This window comes from Entelurus aequoreus, linkage group LG01, assembly GCF_033978785.1.
Source record: "Entelurus aequoreus isolate RoL-2023_Sb linkage group LG01, RoL_Eaeq_v1.1, whole genome shotgun sequence".
NCBI classification, from domain to species: domain Eukaryota; kingdom Metazoa; phylum Chordata; class Actinopteri; order Syngnathiformes; family Syngnathidae; genus Entelurus; species Entelurus aequoreus.
Genome location: NC_084731.1, coordinates 99444478 through 99468572, shown reverse-complemented (window position 1 = coordinate 99468572; position 24095 = coordinate 99444478). Strand labels below are relative to the sequence as shown.

Sequence of the window (24095 nt, the reverse complement as noted above, 5' to 3'; positions counted from 1 at the left end):
CCTCACACGAGTGCATCTGATTCAGGATGATACAGTGGAGTGGAAGAGGACTTTTAAAGGTGGACTAACGGGTCTTTGAGGGTCCGAATTCTAGCTGATAGACAGGTGTTCAAATACTTATTTTCAGCTGTATCACACAAATAAATTGTTAAAAAATCATATATTGTGATTTCTGGATTTTTTTTTAGGTTATCTCTCATACAGTGGACATGCACCTACCGTGAAAATTTCAGACCCCTCCATGATTTCTAAGTGGGAGAACTTGCAAAATAGCAGGGTGTTCAAATACTTATTTTCTTGACTGTATATATATATATGTATGAAATACTTGACTTTCAGTGAATTCTAGCTATATATACATATATATATTTATTTTATTATACATATAATTAAATAAAAACACTTGAATTTCAGTGTTCTGCAGGCTATCCAGTAGATGGCAGTATTGTCCTGTTTAAGAGTGTCACAACATTGTTGTAGAACTGCTTTACGGTAGACTAAATGTGACTGCTGTTGTTGTGTGTTGTTACCGCGCTGGGAGGACGTTAATGAAACTGCCTAGCAACAAACCCACATAAGAAACCAAGAACTCGCCCTCGATCATTCTACAGTTATGACGTCATTGGGCAGGCAAGCTGTTTATATTGTGGGAAAGCGGACGTGAGAACAGGCTGTCCCCACTCAGGTCCGCATTGAGCTGGAGGGGGCGTGGCCTCCAGCTCCGGCTGAATACCGGGAGTTTGTCGGGGGAAAATTTCCGCCGGGAGGTTATCGGGAGAGGCGCTGAATACCGGGAGTCTCCCGCTAAAAACGGGAGGGTTGGCAAGTATGCTTTAACTCCAAGTGCGATCAGCCTTGTTTTCCGTTTTTTGTACCTTTTTGAGAGAAGATAATTAAATATGTTCCTACCTTCACGCCTTGTCCGGAATAGTCCGATTGCTTCCCGGGATAACAAACCTCCCCTCCCCCCCGTCCCCCCCGTCATGACATTTCTCAGATGGTAAACTTGTATGATGACTGAAATATGCTGATAGCAACCTAACCTAACCCTAAAGTTTGCGGTCGACTAACACCCACGACAGCAAAAACATACACGGAGAAGGTTTGACATTTGTGGACGACAAAGAAGACAGCAGACAAAATATTGAGTGAATTGCTTGCACTTTGCCTATGTTCTCTGCATCCTGGGATTATGCCAACCACCGCTATGCCTTATCGTCACATACACTAATCAAGCTTTTACATTACAGTACACCTTTCAGTGGAAAAAAAACAACAAATTGAAATGAAGCCTGGAGCTACTTTTGGTAGTAATCCAAGAATGAACATGTAATAACATTACTTCACAGTTTTATTGCAATACAGACCTGAAAATAACCTCACCATTCAGTACAATTTTTGGAAAAAACTCCTGTGGAATAAGGCCTCCCAAAAAAAGCCAGCAAGATCCTAACTTGCTGGCTTTTAACTCAGCACGAGACTTTAAACTGTTTTTAACTGCTTTTTATCTAACAAATTGTTCTTAAGATAATTTGTATTTGCTTTTTCAATGTGTATTTTACCTCTGTTTTAAATGTTATTTTTTAGTCTGTCCTTCGCCTGTATTTCTTTGTGGCGTACAGCCCTTTGTTCTTCAATTATAGTTGCTTTTAAAGGGCTTTATAGATAAAGTTGGTATGGTATGGTATGGTGTGGTATGGTATCAATTTCAGAAGATGTTTCACGCAAAAAATCATACTTTTAGATTTGTTGAAATTACATTATTTTTGGGTTATGGTTACCAAGAATAATTAAAATATATATACCAAATTGATAAAATGTTATAGAAATAAATTAGCCTGAAAACATTGCAATTCATGCAGTGTTTCCCATAAACTGCCAAGATACCCGTGGAGGTGGGGGCGTGGCTATGGGCGTGGTCACCATGACATCATCGAGTAATTTGCATAATTTACTACAATGATTTGATTTTCTCTAAAAAGGCTCAAAAAATGTATACTTACTAATTAATAATAACAGTTTTGTTTTAAACGTCCATCCATCCATCCATCCATTTTACAATATAATTACAACACTTTATGTACATATTTATATACAGATTTGAACAATAAGTTATTCACTGAAATATATTTATTAATTGTGGTTCTTACAAAAAATACATCTTATAAAACATAAAAGCTAAAATGTCTCTTAAAGCTCCGCCCCTTTAATTAGTGCATACTAAATAATTTAACTTTAGCCTACTACTACAAGCATATTATTTACCAGCAACATAAAGTGAAACAGAGGCAGAGGTGTCCTGCCACAGTCAGTAACAAATAAGCAGTAAACAGTAGTGGTGGTAGATAGACACAGAGCTTCATCAAACATCTGATCCACTGAACACTTGAACTTTAGACTGCCATCAGTTTTACTGCCTACACTAAACCATGTGTTTCCTACTGCCTGCAGACTTTGCACCCTTTGTTATATACACATGTTGTGTTTCTAATATAAATACATTTAATAAAGTCAAATACAAATAAGGCAACAAGAGAAGTATCCTACACTTCTCTTTTGTAAAGTAAATGTGAACAGCCTATATGGGCATCTACATCAACTATATGACTTGCCTGACAAGCTGGAGAGGACAAAAAAATTAAAAAAAAAAAAAATAATAATAATTTTTTTATTTATTTAATTTGTGGCGGACGTAATTCTTTCGTGGCGGGCCGCCACAAATAAATGAATGTGTGGGAAACCCTGCTAATGCAATTATAAGCTTCGACAATCCCCCAAAAAAAGCTTGTGAAATCCTGCAGAGACTGATCAGTGTCTTGTCTAGTCAATCTAGTCAGGTCAAAATGTATGATGTAATGGCGAGATGACTTACTTGCTGACCAGGTCCTTCTTCTGAAGCATCTTGTAGACTTCAGCCGAAGTCTGTGGACCCTGCAGTTTCTGGCCATTAAGCATTTCAGCCTCCAACTCGGCAATGGACTGTTGAACAACAACCGCAAGGTATTTAATAGCGTTTACATGTAGGAGTGTCCCGAGAACATTTTTTCACTTTCGATACGATACCGACTGTCAGAATAATTGTATCTAAGTTATTACAAAACTTTGTGTTTCAATGAGTTCCCGCCGAGCAGACAAAAGCTGCCTTTGATCTTACCAATTAAAAGGCTTGTAAACACCACTGTGTAGGATGGGGAGCGACATAAAGGTTTCGGTTACTTTGATGTATTGTAATCCACAGGAAGATTTTGTCTTGACCCGAGATCTACACAGCAGAGAGGAGGCAGGGCCTGACCCCCCCACCCCCTCCAGGGACCTTTTTCTTTGAACTGTGTTGTGACCGAGGGCAACGGATGTTTACGACCTTTTCTTTGAACTGTTTTGTGACCAAAGGCAGCGGCTGTTTACAACCCCCGCCCCTTTAAAAACAACTGTTGCCATGTAATGATGACAGATGTGAACAAAATAATAATAATAATAATAATACCTGGGATTTATATAGCGCTTTTCTAAGTAACCAAAGTCGCTTTACATGTTAAAAACCCATCATTCATTCACACCTGGTGGTAGACTGACGGAAGCGTGGCTGCCAATTTGCGCCTACGGCCCCTCCGGCCACCACCATTATTCAACATTCATTCACCGGTGTGAGCGGCACCGGGGGCAAGTGAAAGTATGTATCGTCTTTGTGTGATGATGTAAATGAGGTGTGGTTATGATAAATGATAAATGGGTTATACTCGTATAGCGCTTTTCTACCTTCAAGGTACTCAAAGCGCTTTGACAGTATTTCCACATTCACCCATTCACACACGGATGGCGGGAGCTGCCATGCAAGGCGCTAACCAGCAGCCATCAGGAGCAAGGGTGAAGTGTCTTGCCCAAGGACACAACGGACGTGACTAGGATGGTAGAAAGTGGGGATTGAACCCCAGTAACCAGCAACCCTCCGATTGCTGGCACGGCCACTCTACCAAATTCGCCACGCCGCCCCTATTGTTGTATTGTATTGTATTGTAGTTGTATTGTATATTAAGTATGTGTCCATGAAAGGGCATTTTATGACTTTTCTTAATTTGATTACATGCTATAGTATGATTTTATTGCATGATTTTTGTATCCCTTTAATTTAGGTAGCCAGGGACTGCAGATGGAAATGAGCTATTTAGCTATAATCTGGTACAGAACATATCTGTCTTTGAGCTTAATGTTTCTGTCCACTGTCCCTTCAAACAAAGACTAAACTAAAACTAATCAGGGAAAGTCCAAATAAAAGAGGAGGCGTACAATCTTTCGTCAAAGCGTGGCGGGACACTGTACAAGGGTACAGTGTCTACGCGTTTCTCCTCAATTGAGCCAAATTGAATTCTGTCTCTGTTTAATTCCTTGCTTCTTGTCTTGTTTAATAGATGTCATCAGTGTTTGAACCTGACACCGACATTGGAGAGGTTGAGTGATGTTTGATACCGATATTAATCCGATACGATATATCAGCAGGAGTAATAGTACATACTTGTATTATTTTGTACTGTGGAATGTTAGAAAACGTTTGATGAAGTGAAATTAGTCAAACAGAGAACAATGGTAGGTATGGAAAAACACTAGACTTACGGCAGATTTATGCTTTTGAAGTGACGACACCCAGTGGTCACAATAATTAATTACATTAATGGCATGACGCAGGAAGGTAAACGATCTAGAGACGTTTGTTACTGGATACTTTCTAATACTAATATGAACCAAACTTCATGAATGTTTTGTGTGACCAACAAGTATGTGCTCCAATCACAACAAAATAAGAGTTGTAGAAATGATTGGAAACTCAAGACAGCCATGACATGATGTTCTTTACAAGTGGATGTAAACTTTTGACCACCACTGTATGTGACCGTGAAAGGAATCTTAGGAGACAGGAAATTGTGCAAAAAAAAAAAATCACCTTGGATTAGAGATAAATGCTTCAAAATGTAATATCGGAAATTATCGGTATCGTTTTTTTATTACCGGTATCAGTTTTTTTTTTTTTAATAAATTAAATCAACATAAAAAACACAAGATACACTTACAATTAGTACACTAACCCAGAAAAACTCCCTCCCCCATTTACACTCATTCCCACAAAAGGGTTGTTTCTATGGCGTCACATTAGTGCCAAAAATCCAAGCGCATAAAAACTGTTATCGCGCGCTGATTCTCCACTTCTTGCGCGCGCGCGACACCCTTTTGCGCGTGCGTGGTGCCTTTGTGCGCGCGCGCGCGCCGTCTCGGTCTGTGCGCTGTCATGTTTCATTTTGGTACTTTGGGGGCGGGCATGCTTGGACGGCCCCTTCTTTCTGATTGGCTCTGAGCATTTTTCATATGAACCAATCAGAAGTATAGCAGGGCGGGTCATCGTCAATATGTATCAAGATTTACGGAGGAAGAAGTGGATAAAAAAATGTTGGCTGAAAAAGAGGTAAGTTATTTAACTGGTTTGGAGTGATTTTAAGGGTACTATTACTACTACTAATAATAATACATTTTTATTTATAAAGCACTTTTCATATTTTTTTTTAACATGCAGCTCAAAGTGCTTTACATAGTTAAAAACAAAATGAGAAATAACACCCACACCCCATGAAGACAGTCAAACATGTACATAAAAATAAACAAACAACAACAACAACAATGACAATAGCCAATCACAGGAAGCCTCTGGACGTGGAGATCCAGAGGGCTCTTTGAGGAAACACTAGATGATCAAATAAATGGATTAAAAATAATTAAAATACACATCAGGTAAAAGTCCAAAAATAATATGAAATAAGATAAGATATAATCAAACATAAAAATAAACTACAATATGAAAAACTATCAAATAAAACAAAATACAATAAAAACTGAAATATAAATATAATAAGATCATATGAATATAGGCTAAGATATGATAAAACATAAAAATAAGCTAAAATAAAACAAAATACAATAAAAACTGAAATATAAATATAATAAGACCATATGAAAATAGGCTAAGATATGATAAAACATAAAAATAAGCTAAGATATGACAAAACATAAACATAACTAATACTAATAGAATAATCCTGCACATTGGGCCTAATATTTGTGTAGTAAAGTGGTTTTTGAATTCGAGCAATGTAATCTGAAAGATGTTTAAAATAACAACAATTACCGTAATTTCCGGACTATAAGCCGCACCTGACTATAAGCCGCACCAGCTAAATTTAGGGGAAAATACAGATTGCTCCATATATAAGCCGCACCCGACTATAAGCCGCAGGGTTTTGATGTGTAATTAGCGTAGTATATAGGGGTTCCTGCTACCACGGAGGGGATTGTCGGGACAGAGATGACTGTTTGGGAACGCAAAGCGTCCCATTTATTAACAATAAATCTTTCAATCATTCAATCAAACTTTCACATCTTTGACATGGCGAACAGCATTCGTGCAGAGTACAAATAATACAACGCTGCAAAGTAATACATAGTGCTCGCCTGTACGTTATCAAAATAACCAGCCTACCGGTATATGAAAAGTCAGTCTTTAATCATTGTGTCATCGTCTTCCTCCTGCGTACTAAAACCACCCAAATCCTCTTCGTCGGTGTCGGAGAAGAACAGGCCGTATATAAGCCGCACCCTTGTATAAGCCGCAGGGACCAGAACGAGGGGGAAAAGTAGCGGCTTATAGTCCGGAAATTACGGTAATGTTAATATTTTTGAAACAATATACTTCTCATAACATGAGTATCTGTGTGCATGAGAGAGTGTAAAGAAAAGCATTGCTATAGTTTCACTTCATCTGCCTTTTTTTACAACCTACTTGAAGTTGTATTTTTCTTTTTTTTTTCAAAGCCAATCAGAAAGAAGGGGCCGTCTAAGCATGCCCGCCCCCAAAGTGCCAAAATGAAACATGACAGCGCACAGACCGAAATGCACCGTGCGCACGCAAAAAGGCGCCGCGCGCGCACACAAAGTGCCAAAATGAAACATGACAGCGCACAGACCGAGACGGCGCGCGCGCAGAAATGCACCGCGCACGCGCAGAAAGGCACCGCGCACGCACAAAAAGGCGCCGCGCGCGCGCACAAAGGCAGCACGCGCGCGCAAAAGGGTGTCGCGCGCGCGCACAAAGTGGAGAATCAGCGCGCGATAACAGTTTTTATGCGCTTGGATTTTTGGCACTAATGTGACGCCATGTTTCTTTCTGTTATTAATATTCTGGTTCCTACATCCATCCATCCATTTTCTACCTCTGCCACCGTGATGCCCCGGTTCCTACATTATATATCAATATATATCAATACAGTCTGCAAGGGATACAGTCCGTAAGCACACATGATTGTGTGTGCTGCTGCTCCACTAATAGTACTAACCTTTAACAGTTAATTTTACTCATTTTCATTCATTACTAGTTTCTATGTAACTGTTTTTATATTGTTTTACTTTCTTTTTTATTCAAGAAAATGTTTTTAATTTAGTTATCTTATTTTATTTTATTAATTGTTTAAAAAGGACCTTATCTTCACCATACCTGGTTGTCCAAATTAGGCATAATAATGTGTTAATTCCATGACTGTATATATCGGTATCGGTTGATATCGGTATCGGTAATTAAGAATTGGACAATATCGGAATATCGGATATCGGCAAAAAGCCATTATCGGACATCCCTACCTTGGATGTTTTGACGAAGGCCTCTGCAACTTTGCGGTTTCGTCCTCCGTAGCAGGTGGTGATGAGGTCAGCGACGCCGCAGCTCTCCAGGAAGGTGCTGTAGTTGACTTGGCCCTTGCAGAACAACTTGGCGAAGGCAACCATCTCCATCAAACCCAGCCTGATAACCGCTGCCTTTGTGTTGTCGCCGAACCCGAGGCCGTCGCAGAAGCCAGCCCCCACAGCCACAATGTTCTGGCATGCCAAAAGAGTACAAAGTCATTTCCTACCCTTCTTACACTACGAGTTCATAGTACCTTGAGGGCGCCGCACAGCTCCACCGTGTCACTCTCCTGCACCACAGTGACGCGGAAGTTGGGAGTCTGAAGCAGCTCTTTGAAGATAAGTCCATTCGCTTCATTTTTTGAGCCTATGGATTTAGAAATAAAACATGAACAAAATGGGTAACACAACCAGCACACTCCAAAAACTGAAATCTAAGTAAGATGAAATATCTCCAGTGTTTCCCATAAACTGCCAAGATACCTGTGGCGGGGGGCGTGGCTATGGGCGTGGTCACCATGACATCATCGAGTAATTTGCATAATTTACTACAATGATATGATTTTCTCTAAAAAGGCTCAAAAAATGTATACTTACTAATTAATAACAGTTTTGTTTTAAACGTCCATCCATCCGTCCATTTTACAATATAATTACAACACTTTATGTACATATTTATATACAGATTTGAACAATAAGTTATTCACTGAAATATATTTATTAATTGTGGTTCTTACAAAAAATATATCTTATAAAATATAAAAGCTAAAATGTCTCTTAAAGCTCTGCCCCTTTAATTAGTGCATACTAAATAATTTAACTTTAGCCTACTACTACAAGCATATTATTTACCAGCAACATAAAGTGAAACAGAGGCAGAGGTGTCCTGCCACAGTCAGTAACAAATAAACAGAAAACAGTAGTAGTCAAATACAAATAAGGCAACAAGAGAAGTATCCTACACTTCTCTTTTGTAAAGTAAATGTGAACAGCCTATATGGGCATCTACATCAACTGTATGATTTGCCTGAGAAGCTGGACAGGACAAAAAAAAACAAAACAAAAAAAAATAATTATTTTTAATTTTTTTTAATTTGTGGCGGACGTAATTCTTTCGTGGCGGGCCGCCACAAATAAATGAATGTGTGGGAAACGCTGAGATGGCAGCCAAATGGACTTTGCTGTTTTATTTTCAATGAAACAATAGAAAACACTTACTCATATAGTAGTACAGTTGGCACAGTACAGTAAACTGACAGTTAATATTTAAACATTTAACATTTCTAACAATTTTGAACAGAAATAGTTCATGCACACTGCAAAAAGTCAGTGTTCAAAAACAAGAAAAAAATAAATAAAAATGAGGGGTATTTTACTTGAACTAAGCAAAATTATCTGCCAATAGAACAAGAAAATTCAGCTTGTCAAGACTTTCCAAAACAAGTAAAATTAGCTAACCTCAATGAACCCAAAAAACATCTTAAAATAAGTATATTCTCACTAATAACAAGTGCACTTTTCTTGATAGAAATTTTTTTTTAGACCTTTTTGCTCAATATGTTGAAAAATATTCTTAAATGAAGTAAATGCTAGTGCCATTATCTTGACATAATGATATGCGCTCTGCATCATGAATTTTTTTTTCATGCTTGAAGTAAGAAATGATGACTTTAAAGTAGTTTTATACTTGTGAGTGTTGATGACACAGCTTTGCAACACTTGATATTCTAGTTTCAAGCATGTTTTACTCAATATAGCCCATCAAATCTCAGCAACAAGCTGTAATATCTTACTGAGATCATTTAGGAGCAAAACACTTAAAACAAGTAAAACACTCTAACATCAAATCTGCTTAGTGAGAAGAATGATCTTATCAGACAGAAAAATAAGCAAGTATCATCCTTATTTGAGATATTTCATCTTACTTAAATTTCAGTTTTTGCAGTGCACATATCAAATAAATTCTTCAAAATTACAATAAAAAAATGGGCTGTATATATGTGCACTTGGCGCGATGATGTCATGTTATCAATGGAAAAATGCATTTTTAGACAATATGATTTGCCTGAGCGGCTAGGAGACCCCGAGAGTAACAAGCGCTTGCCTTGTTGCCTTTCCATTAAGAACAATAAACTAGTTTTTAGTATAAGTTTGCTGGTTTCAAGAAATGTAATGCCGAGCGCATATCATTATGTCAAGATAATGGCACTAGCATTTACTTCATTTAAGAACATTTTTCAACATTTTGAGCAAAAAGGTTGTTTTTTTTCTACCAAGAAAAGTGCACTTGTTATTAGTGAGAATATACTTATTTTAAGCTATTTTTGGGTTCATTGAGGTTAGCTAATTTGACTTGTTTTGGAAAGTCTTGACAAGCCAAATTTTCTTGTTCTATTGGCAGATCATTTTGCTTAGTTCAAATAAAAGTTTATTTTCTTGTTTTTGAACATTGACTTTTTGCAGTGCAAGCACTGATAATCAACTAAAAATAATTTTTAAAAAACGGTCTCACCAATGGTCGTTTCACAGAACTTCTCATCTGCCACCTCACTGGCGATGTTGGCCCCCATCAGGACGCTGACATCCACCTCTAGTTTCTCTCTAATGATGTCTGAGATGAGCTTCAGTCCATTGGGACCCTCGTCAATGCCCTGCAATTACGTGGGGAATCACACAGCCTTAAAATGTGCCGCTCTCGCCATCAGAAGGTGCGACGCGAAGAGAATATCACTTTGATGAGGGAAATGCCGATAGCCCCGTCTGCAATGTGAGGCTTTATCTGGTCACAAATACTGCTGATGAATTGATGTGGGATGACAAAAATGAGCAACTTGGCTCCTTTCACTGCCTCTGAGACATCTGGAACAGCCACCTGTCAAAAAAAACCAAAAATAAAAACAGTAACAAAGTGAGCGCACACACTGCGGTGCTTTTTCTTTAGCTCTTTTCAACAGATCTGTACAGTATCTTGTTTTAAAAGATTAACTGTAAATAGAGATGTCCGATATTATCGGCCGATATATGCTTTAAAATGTAATATCGGAAATGATCGGTATCGGTTTAAAAAAGTACAGTTTATGACTTTTTAAAAGGCCGCTGTGTACACGGACGTAGGGAGAAGTACAGAGCGCCAATAAACCTTAAAGGCACTGCCTTTGCGTAAAAACCCTTAAAACAAGTAAAACACTCTAACATAAATACTGCTTAGTGAGAAGAATGATCTTATCAGACAGAAAATAAGCAAATATCACCCTTATTTGAGATATTTCATCTTACTTCGATTTCACTTTTTGAAGTGTACACACTTTTAGTTTGAAATGCCTCTTGAACTGGACCATATTAGTACAATGTTTAACGTATTTGCTTCATCCATTCCACAATTTAATTTCACATAGTGTTATACTAAATGTTTTATGTGCTGTACGTGCATACAAATTTTAATACAAGTTTTAAATTACATTTTTCTCTGTGCTTATATTTTCTTTTGTTGAGAAGAATTGTTTTACATTCTTGACTTATTTTGCTTTATAGACTTTATTTTCAACAATGGTTTGCAATAAAAGGGAATACTTAGTTGATAAACATTTATATACAGAGTATATGTAGAATAAATATATAATAATTATAGCTTAACGTACAAAAAACAATGTTGATACATACACTGCAAAAAGTGAAATCTAAGTAAGATGAAATATGTCAAATAAGGGTGATATTTGCTTATTTTCTGTCTGATAAGATCATTCTTCTCACTAAGCAGATTTTATGTTAGTGTTTTACTTGTTTTAAGGGTTTTGGTCCTAAATGATGTCAGTAAGATATTACAGCTTGTTGCTGAGATTTGATGAGCTATATTGAGTAAAACATGCTTGAAACTAGAATATCAACTGTTGCAAAGCTGTGTCATCAACACTCACAAGTAGAAAACTACTTTTTTTAAGTCATCATTTCTTACTTCAAGCATGAAAAAAAAAATCATGACTTTGACACAATTGTGTCTCATAATTAAAACAGATGACAGCCAAATGGACTTTGCTGTTTTATTTTCAATGAAATGTTGGAAAATAGGTACTCATATAGTAGTACAGTTGGCACAGTACAGTAAACTGACAGTTATTTTTTTAAACATTTAGCATGTGACATTTCTAACAATTTTGAACAGAAATATTTCATGCACATTCAGATGAATTATTCAAAATTACAATTAAAACATTTTTGGGCTGTATATATGCGCACTAATTGACTGAAAGAGCACGCACTTGGCGCGATGATGTCATGTTATCCATGGAAAAATGCATTTTTAGACAATATGATTTGCCTGAGCGGCTAGGAGACCCCGAGAGTAACAAGTGGTTGCCTTGTTGCCTTTCCATTAAGAACAATAAACTAGTTTTTAGTATAAGTTTGCTGCTTTCAAGAAATGTAATGCCGAGCGCATATCATTATGTCAAGATAATGGCACTAGCATTTATTTCATTTAAGAACATTTTTCAACATATTGAGCAAAAAGGTTGTTTTTTTTGTACCAAGAAAAGTGCACTTGTTATTAGTGAGAATATACTTATTTTAAGCTATTTTTGGGTTCATTGAAGTTAGCTAATTTGACTCGTTTCGGAAAGTCTTGACAAGCCAAATTTTCTTGTTCTATCGGCAGATAATTTTGCTTAGTTCAAATAAAATACCCCGCATTTTTGTATTTTTTTTTCTTGTTTTTGAACACTGACTTTTTGCAGTGTATAAATGACAAATCAAATGTATAAATGAATATTTAACTTCACTTTTATCTTTATTGAAGACTCTTGTTGGTGAAGACAGCAATGAGCATATAAGAGCATGTTTTTTTAAAAGTTCTTCCTTGATTTAAATAGTGTTTCTCACCTTCTCCAGTATATCAAAGCACTGGCACTCACAATTTTTGGGGCCCCATGATGGCTTATTTTGCAGCAGTACTCAATAAGGTAAAGCACAGAAACTGAGTCACCGATAGGCAGGATTCTTTGTTTGGGTTCTTGATTCTGTGGAATTATTTACTGGCAAACAGAGTAGTTTGTTCCGCATTTTGGTTGTATGACAATTTTCGAAGGGCATACATAACTTTGGTGAAATACGGGTCAACATTTCTGACTCGCATAAAAACCGCGGCATATGAAAACAGAGTTACGACTGTATTGTTAAATTAACATCTTATTGTGTTTTACTTTGATTATAATCAACAAATGAAAAGCCAGGAAGACAAAATAATTCAAGGATCCTGAAAAATGTCAAGTAAAAAGTATCAGTCTTGTATTTACTTGGTATCGGATCAATTTCAGAATTTGCAGTGTCGCCATTATTCGCCTACCCAAGTCAAAAATGTCTTACATCTTCATTAAAGACACTTCCAATGTATGAATATTGGACACTTACCACATTCTTTGGCAGCTTGTGACCAGGCAAATATTTGACGTTTTCGTGCTCCGTGTTGATGATCTCCGTCAGCTTTCTCCCGGAGACCACTTCCTCATAAACCCACATGTTCACCAGTGGCTCAAACCGGTTGGAAGCTCTGACATTTTTCCCAACGATTTTGGCAATTGAAGAGCCCCTTTAAAAACAACAATATGATTAATGAATTAACACGTTTGTGTAAAAGCTAACACAATTGCAATACAACACAGAAACCAATTCAAAGTAATTACACATAGGGACATAGACCTGGCCTTTTGAGGTCAGTGTATGACTTGATTAAAGTACAGTGTTTTATGTTCCTGTATTCAAACACAGTGTTCCTGTTCAAACTGTGTGTGATGTTAAAGTGGCCAAAAATATTAAATATACTTGTTAAATCAGGGGTGTCAAACTCAATTTAGCTCAGGGGCCGCATGGAGGAAAATCTGTGCACAGGCAGGCCGGACTATTAAAATCATGGCATTAAAACTAAAAAATAAAGACAACTTCAGATTGTTTTCTTTGTCTTATTTAGGCCAAAAATAAAACACACACATTCTGAAAATATTCAAATAAAAATACAGAAAAAAAAATAAATACCGGCAGCGGTAAAGTTAGATCCATGAAGGAAAGAAGAAAGTGAATTAATACATTTACATATGCATAAAAATGTGTTTTCTTTTGTAATATTTTTTTTAATGAATTAAGTAACGTTTATGACAACCTTTTTCCAAAACACAATATAGAATGTGAGCTCCAACAGGATAATGCATACATTTATCATTTGTTTTCAAAATGGTTACAAAAAAGTGGGACCCCAAAAATGTAATGTGGGACCCCATTTTTATGACTTGATGGGGTCCCGGGACCCCATTTGGAAAATTCCTACCGCCAACACTGATGGAGTATTGGTGCGTGCAAAACAGCAGTAGCCGGCTGTGGCCTGCGGGCCGAGTCTAATACTAATCAGATATCATCCCGTGGCCGTAGAGCGTTCATTTGCGGGCACGGTTCGGTTCATTTTCGGTACAGTAAGAAAACAACAAAATATACATTTTTCTGGTTATTTATTTACCAAATGTGTAAACAATGGCATAACATACATATACCCCCCCCTAGAGGGGGGGGGGGGGGGGGGTTACCCACATATGCGGCCCTCTCCAAGGTTTCTCAGTCATTCACCGACGTCCCACTGGGGTGAGTTTTTCCTTGCCCGTATGTGGGCTCTGTACCGAGGATGTCGTTGTGGCTTGTACAGCCCTTTGAGACACTTGTGATTTAGGGCTATATAAATAAACATTGATTGATTGATTGATATACACACAGGGTCCATTGCCTGGGTTAATGTGGTCAACATATATCAAATAAAAACTAAATAAGATAAGGCTCAGAATGGTTTCTTAACAAAACCTTTCTACATATAAAGTGCATTTTTTGATTGATTGAGACTTTTATTAGTAGATTGCACAGTACAGTACATATTCCGTACAATTGACCACTAAATGGTAACACCCCAGTGTTTCCCACACATTCATTTATTTGTGGCGGCCCGCCACGAAAGAATTACGTCCGCCACAAAAAAAATAAAATAAAATAAAATACAATTAAATTTTAAATTTTTTTATATATATATATATATATATATATATATATATATATATATATATATATATATATATATATATATATATATATATATATATATATATATATATATATATATGTATGTGTGGGGAAAAAAATCACAAGACTATTTCATCTCTACAGGCCTGTTTCATGAGGGTTTCCTCAATCATCAGGAGATTTTAATGGAAGAATTCACATACCATGGTTTACATAGGGCACAGACCGGGTGGGTACAGGCAGGCATAGGGGCGTGGTGATTGGCTCATGTGTTACCTAGGAGGTGTTTCCTTCTGTGACAGCATGCTGATACAAGTTTGCTGCGCTTGTTGAGGCATGACAAGTCTGGACTGTATATAATAAACAGTTTCTCTTTTAAGCATAGGTTGCATCTTTTATTACCACTGTTGTAAGGTGTGCTGGATGCAAGAATTTGCCATGTTATCGAATATTCAACATTATTGTCTTTGAGATTCCAAATGTGTTTACTGAGTTCTGTAGTGTTCCGCAAGCTTTTGCATCTGAAAGAGGCTTTGTGATTATTCCATCTGGTTTTGAATGCTCCCTCAGTTAATCCTACATATGTGTCGGATGTGGTAATGTCCTTGCGTGTTACCTTTGCTTGGTAAACGACTGATGGTTGTAAGCACCCCCCGTTGAGAGTGCAATCAGGTTTCTTGCTGCAGTTACAGCCTTTGTCGGTTTTGGAGTCGTTCTGCCTGGTGGTGGGCGGCTCCTTTTCAATTGCTTTATTGTGGTTTGAAATGATTTGTCGTATGTTGTTCATGCAGCTGTAGCTCAATTGAATGTTGTTCTTGTTGAATACTTTTCTTAGGGTGTTGCCTTTGGGGAAGTGTTTGTCGATCAGGGTGAGGAATTTGTGGCCAATATTAGTTGAGACGTTTTTGCTGTATGGGGGGTTGTACCAGATAATGTTGTTTCGTTTTCTGCTCCTTTTTGGTTGGTTTCCTGGCGTGGGTTCGTAGGTGAGGGTGAAGTTGTATCCGCATTCATCAAGTGCTTTTTGGTACGGGGGGTTGCTTTGTCGAATTCAGCATTGCTAGATGACAGCATCGATAGTCTTTTATTGATACCGGTAGGTATTCTTTTCGTGGTGGTGGGTGGGTGGTTGCTGTTATGGTGCACGTATTGGAGTGTTGTGTTGGGTTTCGTGAATGGTTGGTAGCTGTTATTCCTCAAGTTGAAAGTGACGTCGAGGAAGTTGACGGTTTGCTTGTTGGCTTCAATCGTGATCCGTAGGCCGTTCTCTTTGAAGATTTGGCATATACGCTTCTTGGTATTCTCGCTGCTCCTTGGCGAGGCGCGACACACTGCCAGTCCGTCATCACGGTAAATACCAAGGTTCAGGTTGAGGCTAGCGAGCTGGGAGAGGAGGAAACTCCCAACAAGTTTGCACGTTTCTGCTCCGTCAAAACTCCCCATAGTGACGTCGAATGTTGAATTGTTCTTTTTTTGCCAATATATATATATATATATATATATATATATATATATATATATATATATATATATATATATATATATATATATATATACATATATATATATATATATATTTTTTTTTTATTTATTTATTTTTTTTGGTCTTTTTTGTCCTCTCCAGCTTCTCAGGCAAATCATATAGTTGATGTAGATGCCCATATCGGCTGTTCAGATTTACTTTACAAAAGAGAAGTGTAGGATACTTCTCTTGTAGCCTTATTTGTATTTGACTTTATTGAATGTATTTTTATTAGAAACACAACATGTGTATATAACAAAGGGTGCAAAGTCTGCAGGCAGTAGGAAACACATGGTTAAGTGTAGGGAGTAAAACTGATGACAGTCTAAAGTTCAAGATTTTTGGAGCTCTTTGTTCAGTGGATCAGATGTTTGATGAAGCTCTGTGTCTATCTACCACCACTACTGTTTTCTGTTTATTTGTTACTGACTGTGGCAGGACACCTCTGCCTCTGTTTCACTTTATGTTGCTGGTAAATAATATGGTTGTAGTAGTAGGCTAAAGTTAAATAATTTAGTATGCACTAATTAAAGGGGCAGAGCTTTATGAGACATTTTAGCTTTTATATTTTATAAGATATATTTTTTGTAAGAACAACAATTAATAAATATATTTCAGTGAATAACTTATTGTTCAAATCTGTATATAAATATGTACATAAAGTGTTGTAATTATATTGTAAAATGGATGGATGGATGTTTAAAACAAAACTGTTATTAATTAGTAAGTATAAATTTTTTGAGCCTTTTTAGAGAAAATCATATCATTGTAGTAAATTATGCAAATTACTCAATGGTGTGACCACGCCCATAGCCACGCCCCCACCGCCACAGGTATCTTGGCAGTTTATGGGAAACACTGCACCCCAATAAGTTTTTCAACTTGTTTAAGTCGGGGTCCACGTTACTCAACATTAAACTGCCTCAAGTTGTTGCTCAGATTAAATAAAATGACAAAACTTTTCTTCTACATATAAAAAGTGCAACATTAAACAGTTTCAAGTCAACTCAGCCTCAGATTAACTTTTCTTACACCCCCTCAGCCTGGCTAACTTGGCAGTGAGAGGATATATCAATCAATCAATGTTTATTTATATAGCCCTAAATCACAAGTGTCTCAAAGGGCTGCACAAGCCACAACGACATCCTCGGTACAGAGCCCACATACGGCGGTGGTGACGCTTCAAATGGGTTAGCACGTTTGACGTGTTGTCAGAAGCAGCTGCTGAACAATGTCGGCAAACCTCCGTCCTCCATTGTTGTATCGCGCAGCCAAAGTGTTCCCAAATGGGAGATCTTAACGAGGCAGGAGGGTCTTCCAGCGCTGGCTTTTACATGTTGTCCTAGCCCGGTCGTTGCTAGCCTGCCGTGTGTTGTGCCTCGTTCGGTTCACCTCCGAACCAAACCAAAACCCCCGTACCGAAACGGTTCAATACAAATACACGTACCGTTACACCCATATATATATATATATTAGGGCTGCAACAACTAATTGATTAAATCGATTAAAATCGATTATTAAAATAGTTGCCAATTAATTTAGTCATCGATTCGTTGGATCTATGCTATGCTATTTTTTTTTATTTTTTTTTACTAAACCTTTATTTATAAACTGCAACATTTACAAACAGCTGAGAAACAATCCAAATAAGTATGGTGCCAGTATGCTGTTTTTTTTCAATAAAATACTGGATAGGATAGAAATGTAGTTTGTCTCTTTTATCCGATTATTAATCGATTAATCGAAGTAATAATCGACAGATTAATCGATTATCAAATTAATCGTTAGTTGCAGCCCTAATATATATATATATATATATATATATATATATACACATATATATATATATATATATATATTAGGGCTGCAACAACTAATCGATTAAATCGATTATAAAAATAGTTGCCGATTAATTTAGTCATCGATTCGTTGGATCTATGCTATGCGCATGCGCAGAAGCTTTAAAAAAAAAATAAAAAAAAAAATAAAATAATAAACCTCTATTTATAAGCTGCAACATGTACAAACAGCTGAGAAACAATAATCAAAATAAGTATGGTGCCACTATGCTGTTTTTTTCAATAAAATACTGGAAATGATAGAAATGTAGTTTGTCTCTTTTATCGGATTATTAATCGATTAATCGAAGTAATAATCGACTATCAAATTAATCGTTAGTTGCAGCCCTAATATATATACATATATATACATATATAGTATATACACATATATCATCCTTACAAGCCTGTTTTGCAGGGAATCCTGCAAAACAGGGAAATATGGGGTCCCACTTTTTTGTAACCGTTTTGACAACAAATGATAAATGTATGCATTATCCTGTTATATCTCACATTTTATATTGTGTTTTGGAAAAAGGTTGTCATAAATGTTACTTAATTCATTAAAAAAATAATACAAAAGAAAACACATTTTTATGCCTTGACTTTGACACCACTGAGTAGATGTACACCATAGAATCAATGTTATATATATATATATATATATATATATATATATATATATATATATATATATATATATATATATATATATATATATATATATATATATATATATATATATATATATATATATATATATATATATATATATATATATATATATATATATATACATACCGTATGTTACCAAATAGTAGCCCGGGCGTTTATTTCACAAAATGGGGTCAGACCCCGGGCGGCTATTAGGACATGGGCGGTTATTTGCACAAGGCTTTTATTTATTTTTGCACCAGCCTGCACCAGGCCATTATTTGGTTACAATGGTTACTGTCCAGTATTTTTTTAATTTAATTTTTTTTTCATAAAGAAATACAATCATGTGTGCTTACGGACTGTATCCCTGCAGACTGTATTGATCTATATTGATATATAATGTATATATTGTGTTTTTTATGTTGATTTAATTTAAAAAAATAAAAAATAAAATAAAATAAATTAAAATAAATTAAATTAAATTTCTTGCGCGGCCCGGTACCAATCGGTGGTTGGGGACCACTGTGTTACGCTATATGCGGTGACCCATTGCAATATGTTGATTACCCAGAATCCCCACGTAACGTCTGCTGTTACCGTATTTACCAGAATTACTGCACATTTGCTTTTTCTTTTAGCTTATAAATTGGGTTTAAGGAAATCAATATGATTTTAATCTAAATTATGCAAATAACAGCCCATGGGCGTCTAGTTGGACATGGGCGGTTATTAGGAAGAGGCGGTTAATTCACAAAATGGGGCGGCTATTAGGACATGGGCGGTTATTTGCACAAGGGTGTTTATTTGGTAATATATGGTGTGTATATATATATATATATATATTAGGGCTGCAACTAACAATTAATTTGATAATCGATTAATCTGTCGATTAATATTTCGATTAATAATCGGATAAAAGAGACAAACTACATTTCTATCCTTTCCAGTATTTTATTGAAAAAAAAACAGCATACTGGCACCATACTTATTTGGATTATTGTTTCTCAGCTGTTTGTACATGTTGCAGTTTATAAATAAAGTTTTATTTAAAAAAAATAAACAATTAAAAAAAAAAAAAAAAATAATAATTGCCTCTGTGCATGCGCATAGCATAGATCCAACGAATCGATGACTAAATTAATCGCCAACTATTTTTATAATCGATTTTAATCCATTTAATCGATTAGTTGTTGCAGCCCTAATATACATATATATATATATATACATACATACATACATATATATATATATACACACACATATATATATATATATATATATATATATATATATATATATATATATATATATATATATATATAAATATAAATAGTCTTGGTTTCTGTGGTGTATCCGTTATACAGCGCTCAAAACCGGGATAGAGCGGAATATACGTTAGGTCAGGAAAAAACACAGAGGCTATATCATCCCTACAAGTCTGTCTCGCAGGGAAAATTCGGTCCCACTTTTTTGTAACTGTTTTGAAAAAAAAAGATAAATGTATGCATTATCCTGTTATATCTCACATTCTATTATGTGTTTTGGAAAAAGGTTGTCATAAACAAAACACAAATTTAGGCATATGTAAATGAATTCAGTTATAAACATGACTTGACTTGATGGGGTCCCTGGGACCCCATTTTGAAAATAATTAGCGCCAACACTGATGGAGTTTTGGTGCGTGTAAAACAGCAGCAGGCGGCTGTGGCCTGCGGGCCGGTTCTAACACTAATCAAATATTCATCCGGCCCGCGGGCCTTGAATTTGACACCACTGTGTTAAATAAAACCGCTGCATTGTTTTTAATGAATACTTAGGCCTGCTACGCTACTGTAGTTTAATGTTGGGCATTGGTACTTAGTGAAATGGGTTTGAGAACCAGTTCTCGGTTAATAGTTAGTATCAGCAACATGTGTAGTGCATATATTTAGTGTTCCAATGGACTGAAAACTGACTTATAACCACTTGACATCGTTTATTTTCGACTTTAAAGTAAAACAAAGCAAAACTGAAACAGAAGCTTATTGGAAAACACGCGTCAAAAAAAGAAAGAAGCCAATTTACCAGTTTCCTGATCCCACGATGCAGACTTTAGTCCCAGGCATGTTGGTTCGGGTTCTGCTTTCTAAATCCCGGACTGTGCTGCAACTATACTTTGTATCTTTGGCGTATCGTAACTTCCTCATACGCCCACACGGCGCCAATGATTCATCAGCCACCCATGATTTCCACTGCAACGAAATCGCTTTTTAAAAAAAACAACAACAACAATCAATATAAATAAAACTATTTATAAAACCGCACATTTTATTTGCGACAACATGCTCACCATTCGACGCGAACAGGTTTGGCTGCGAATTTCATAACGTGCAATAAACAGGTTTAAACACTACGCACCTTACATTGGCATCTTGAAATTAAGTTAAATGTATTCACATAATTTCATTTTTTACAGTAGCAAACGCCATAGAATAGATACAGGCAACATGTTACTATTAGTTTAACCAACGTCACACCGGAAACGTCTATTCTACAAACTTCCGGTGATATAGTTCACAAGAAAATAAGGCTAATTACAAAAATATTTTTTTAACAATCTAAAACATCTTTCAAATTATGTTTATTTAATCAAATTTAATTAGATTGTTCATCATTAAAAAATGAAAGGGAACGCCATAGAATAGATACAGGCAAAATGTTACTATTAGTTTTACCAACGTCAAACCGGAAACGTCTATTCTACAAACTTCCGGTGTTAAAATTTACAAGAAAAAAAGGCTAATTACACAATATTTTTTAAACAATCTAAAACATCTTTCAAATTTATTCATATTTAATTGAATTTAATTATATTATTTATACTTAAAAAATGAAAGGGAGCGCCATTGAATAGATACAGGCATTTAAAAATGTTACTATTAGTTTAACCAATGTCACACCGGAAACGTCTATTCAAGAATTTTCCGGTGATATAGTTCACAAGAAAATAAGGGTAATTACAAAATATTTTTTAAACAATCTTGAACATCTCTCAAATTATGTTTATTAAATTGAAAGTACTTATATTATGTATACTTAAAAAATGAAAGGGAACGCCATAGAATAGATACAGGCAAAGTGTTACTATTAGTTTTAACCAACGTCACACCGGAAACGTCTTTTCTACAAACTTCCGGTTATATACTCCTCAAGAAAATAAGGCTAATTACAAAATATGTTTCAAACAATCTTAAACATCTTTCAAATTATGTTTATTTAATTGAATTTACTTATATTATTTATACTTAAAAAATGAAAGGGAACGCCATAGAATAGATACAGGCAAAATGTTACTATTAGTTTTAACCAACGTCACACCGGAAACGTCTATTCTACAAACTTCCGGTGATATAGTTCACAAGAAAATAAGGCTAATTACACAATATTTTTTAAAACAATCTAAAACATATTTTAATTTATGTGTATTTAATTGAATTTACTTATATTATTCATACTTTAAAAAAATGAAAGGGAACAACATGGAATAGATACGGGCAACATGTTACTATTAGTTTTAACCAACGTCACACCGGAAACGTCTATTCTAGAAACTTCCGGTGATATAGTTCAAAAGAAAATAAGGCTAATTACAAAATATTTTTTGAACAATCTAAAACCGCATATTTTATTTGCAACAACATGCTCACCATTCGACGAGAACAGGTTTGGCTACGAATTTCTTAACGTGCGATAACATGTTTAAACACTACACACCTTACATTGGCATTTCTAAGTTAAATTCAATTACATAATTTCATTTTTTTACCGTAAGGAACGCCATAGAGTACATCGAGGGCAACATTTTTTTATTGCACAACAAACATACATTTATTATGCACATAAAAGTTAAGGCACTTTCAACATCAGCAAAACATGTCAAGGAAAGAAAACCAAAGCAAATACAGATTGACTATTATGAAAAAAGACAAAAAGGGCTACCTAAATCACTTTAAATGTTTTTGACAAATATATCAACTTAAGGGCTTTTGTACTCTTAATCATCCTCCAAGATTCGATTGATAATTCTAAGCCATTAAGCCAATTAGAAAATGTAGGCATTACTTTCATAAATCTACATAGATAGAGGGCAAAATGTTACAGTTTTTTAAAAATGTTTTTTAATTTTTTAATTTTTTTTTGCTGTTTTTTTTAATGGATTTTATTTTTCCAGATAAACACAAATATATGTTCATCCAAAATGTTTTTAAAAAATATATATATATATATATATTTTTTCAAAACCTTTATTTATAACATTCAACATACAATCAAAAAAAAATAAATAAATAATCAAAACAAGTACAAATACAGTTCAAAACAGCGCCAGGGGGTTTGTAAACTCAATAAAGCAACTAAAGAAGAATGCTATATATATATATATATATATATATATATATATATATATATATATATATATATATATATATATATATATATATATATATATATATATATATATATATATATATATATATATATATATATATATATATATATATATATATATATATATATATATATATATATATATATATACATGTAACAAAATGTAAAGCCATAGGTTCACACAAGTTCCATAAATAATCCAAATTTGGAGCACAGCATCATCGTTTTCACAGCTTTTTGGTTGTTAGAGGTAGGGAGTGTTTTAATGTGGAGTTCTACATGTTTTTAAAGGCACAAAAAACAAGTCAGGTATTGAGAAACGTACATGTATAAATATAAAACTTAGCCAATAGTATAATGAGGTTGCAAAGGTAAAATTCCTTTTCAATTTTTTTTAAATGTTCACAATTAATTTTAACCAACGTCACACCGGAAACGTCTATTCTACAAACTTCCGGTGATATAGTTCACATGAAAATAAGGCTAATTACCAAATTATTTTTTTAAACAATCTAAAACATATTTTAATTTATGTTTGTTTAATTTAATTTACTTATATTATTCATACTTAAAAAAGAAAAGAAAAGGGAACACCGTAAAATAGATACGGGCAACATGTTACTATTAGTTTTAACTAGGGATGTCCGATAATGGCTTTTTTCCGATATCCGATATTGTCCAACTCTTTAATTACCGATACCAATATCAACCGATACCGATATCAACCGATACTGATATATACAGTCGTGGAATTAACACATTATTATGCCTAATTTGGACAACCAGGTATAGTGAAGATAAGGTCCTTTAAAAAAAAAAAAAAATTAATGAAATAAAATAAGATAAATAAATTAAAAACATTTTCTTGAATAAAAAAGAAAGTAAAACAA

General features: G+C 35.2%; 1 protein-coding gene across 4 annotated transcripts in view; it reads right to left on the bottom strand.

Moving 5' to 3' along the window:
• The window catches only part of LOC133645662 (glycerol-3-phosphate dehydrogenase 1-like protein), a 25361-nt gene extending 4043 nt beyond the window's left edge, over window positions 1-21318 (bottom strand). The window contains exons 1-8 of one of the 4 annotated variants that reach the window (XM_062040528.1): window positions 21085-21318; window positions 20845-21011; window positions 13120-13297; window positions 10448-10588; window positions 10229-10367; window positions 7971-8083; window positions 7675-7908; window positions 2873-2979 (exon numbers count right to left, since the gene is read on the bottom strand). In XM_062040528.1, the coding sequence (XP_061896512.1) occupies window positions 2873-2979; window positions 7675-7908; window positions 7971-8083; window positions 10229-10367; window positions 10448-10588; window positions 13120-13297; window positions 20845-20966 (1034 nt within the window). In that variant the 5' untranslated portion in view covers window positions 20967-21011; window positions 21085-21318. Of the gene's footprint in view, window positions 1-2872; window positions 2980-7674; window positions 7909-7970; window positions 8084-10228; window positions 10368-10447; window positions 10589-13119; window positions 13298-20844; window positions 21026-21084 lie in introns of all 4 variants that reach the window. The other 3 variants (XM_062040518.1, XM_062040513.1, XM_062040536.1) reach the window with 3 other exon arrangements.
• Between the last annotated feature and the right edge of the window lie 2777 nt (window positions 21319-24095).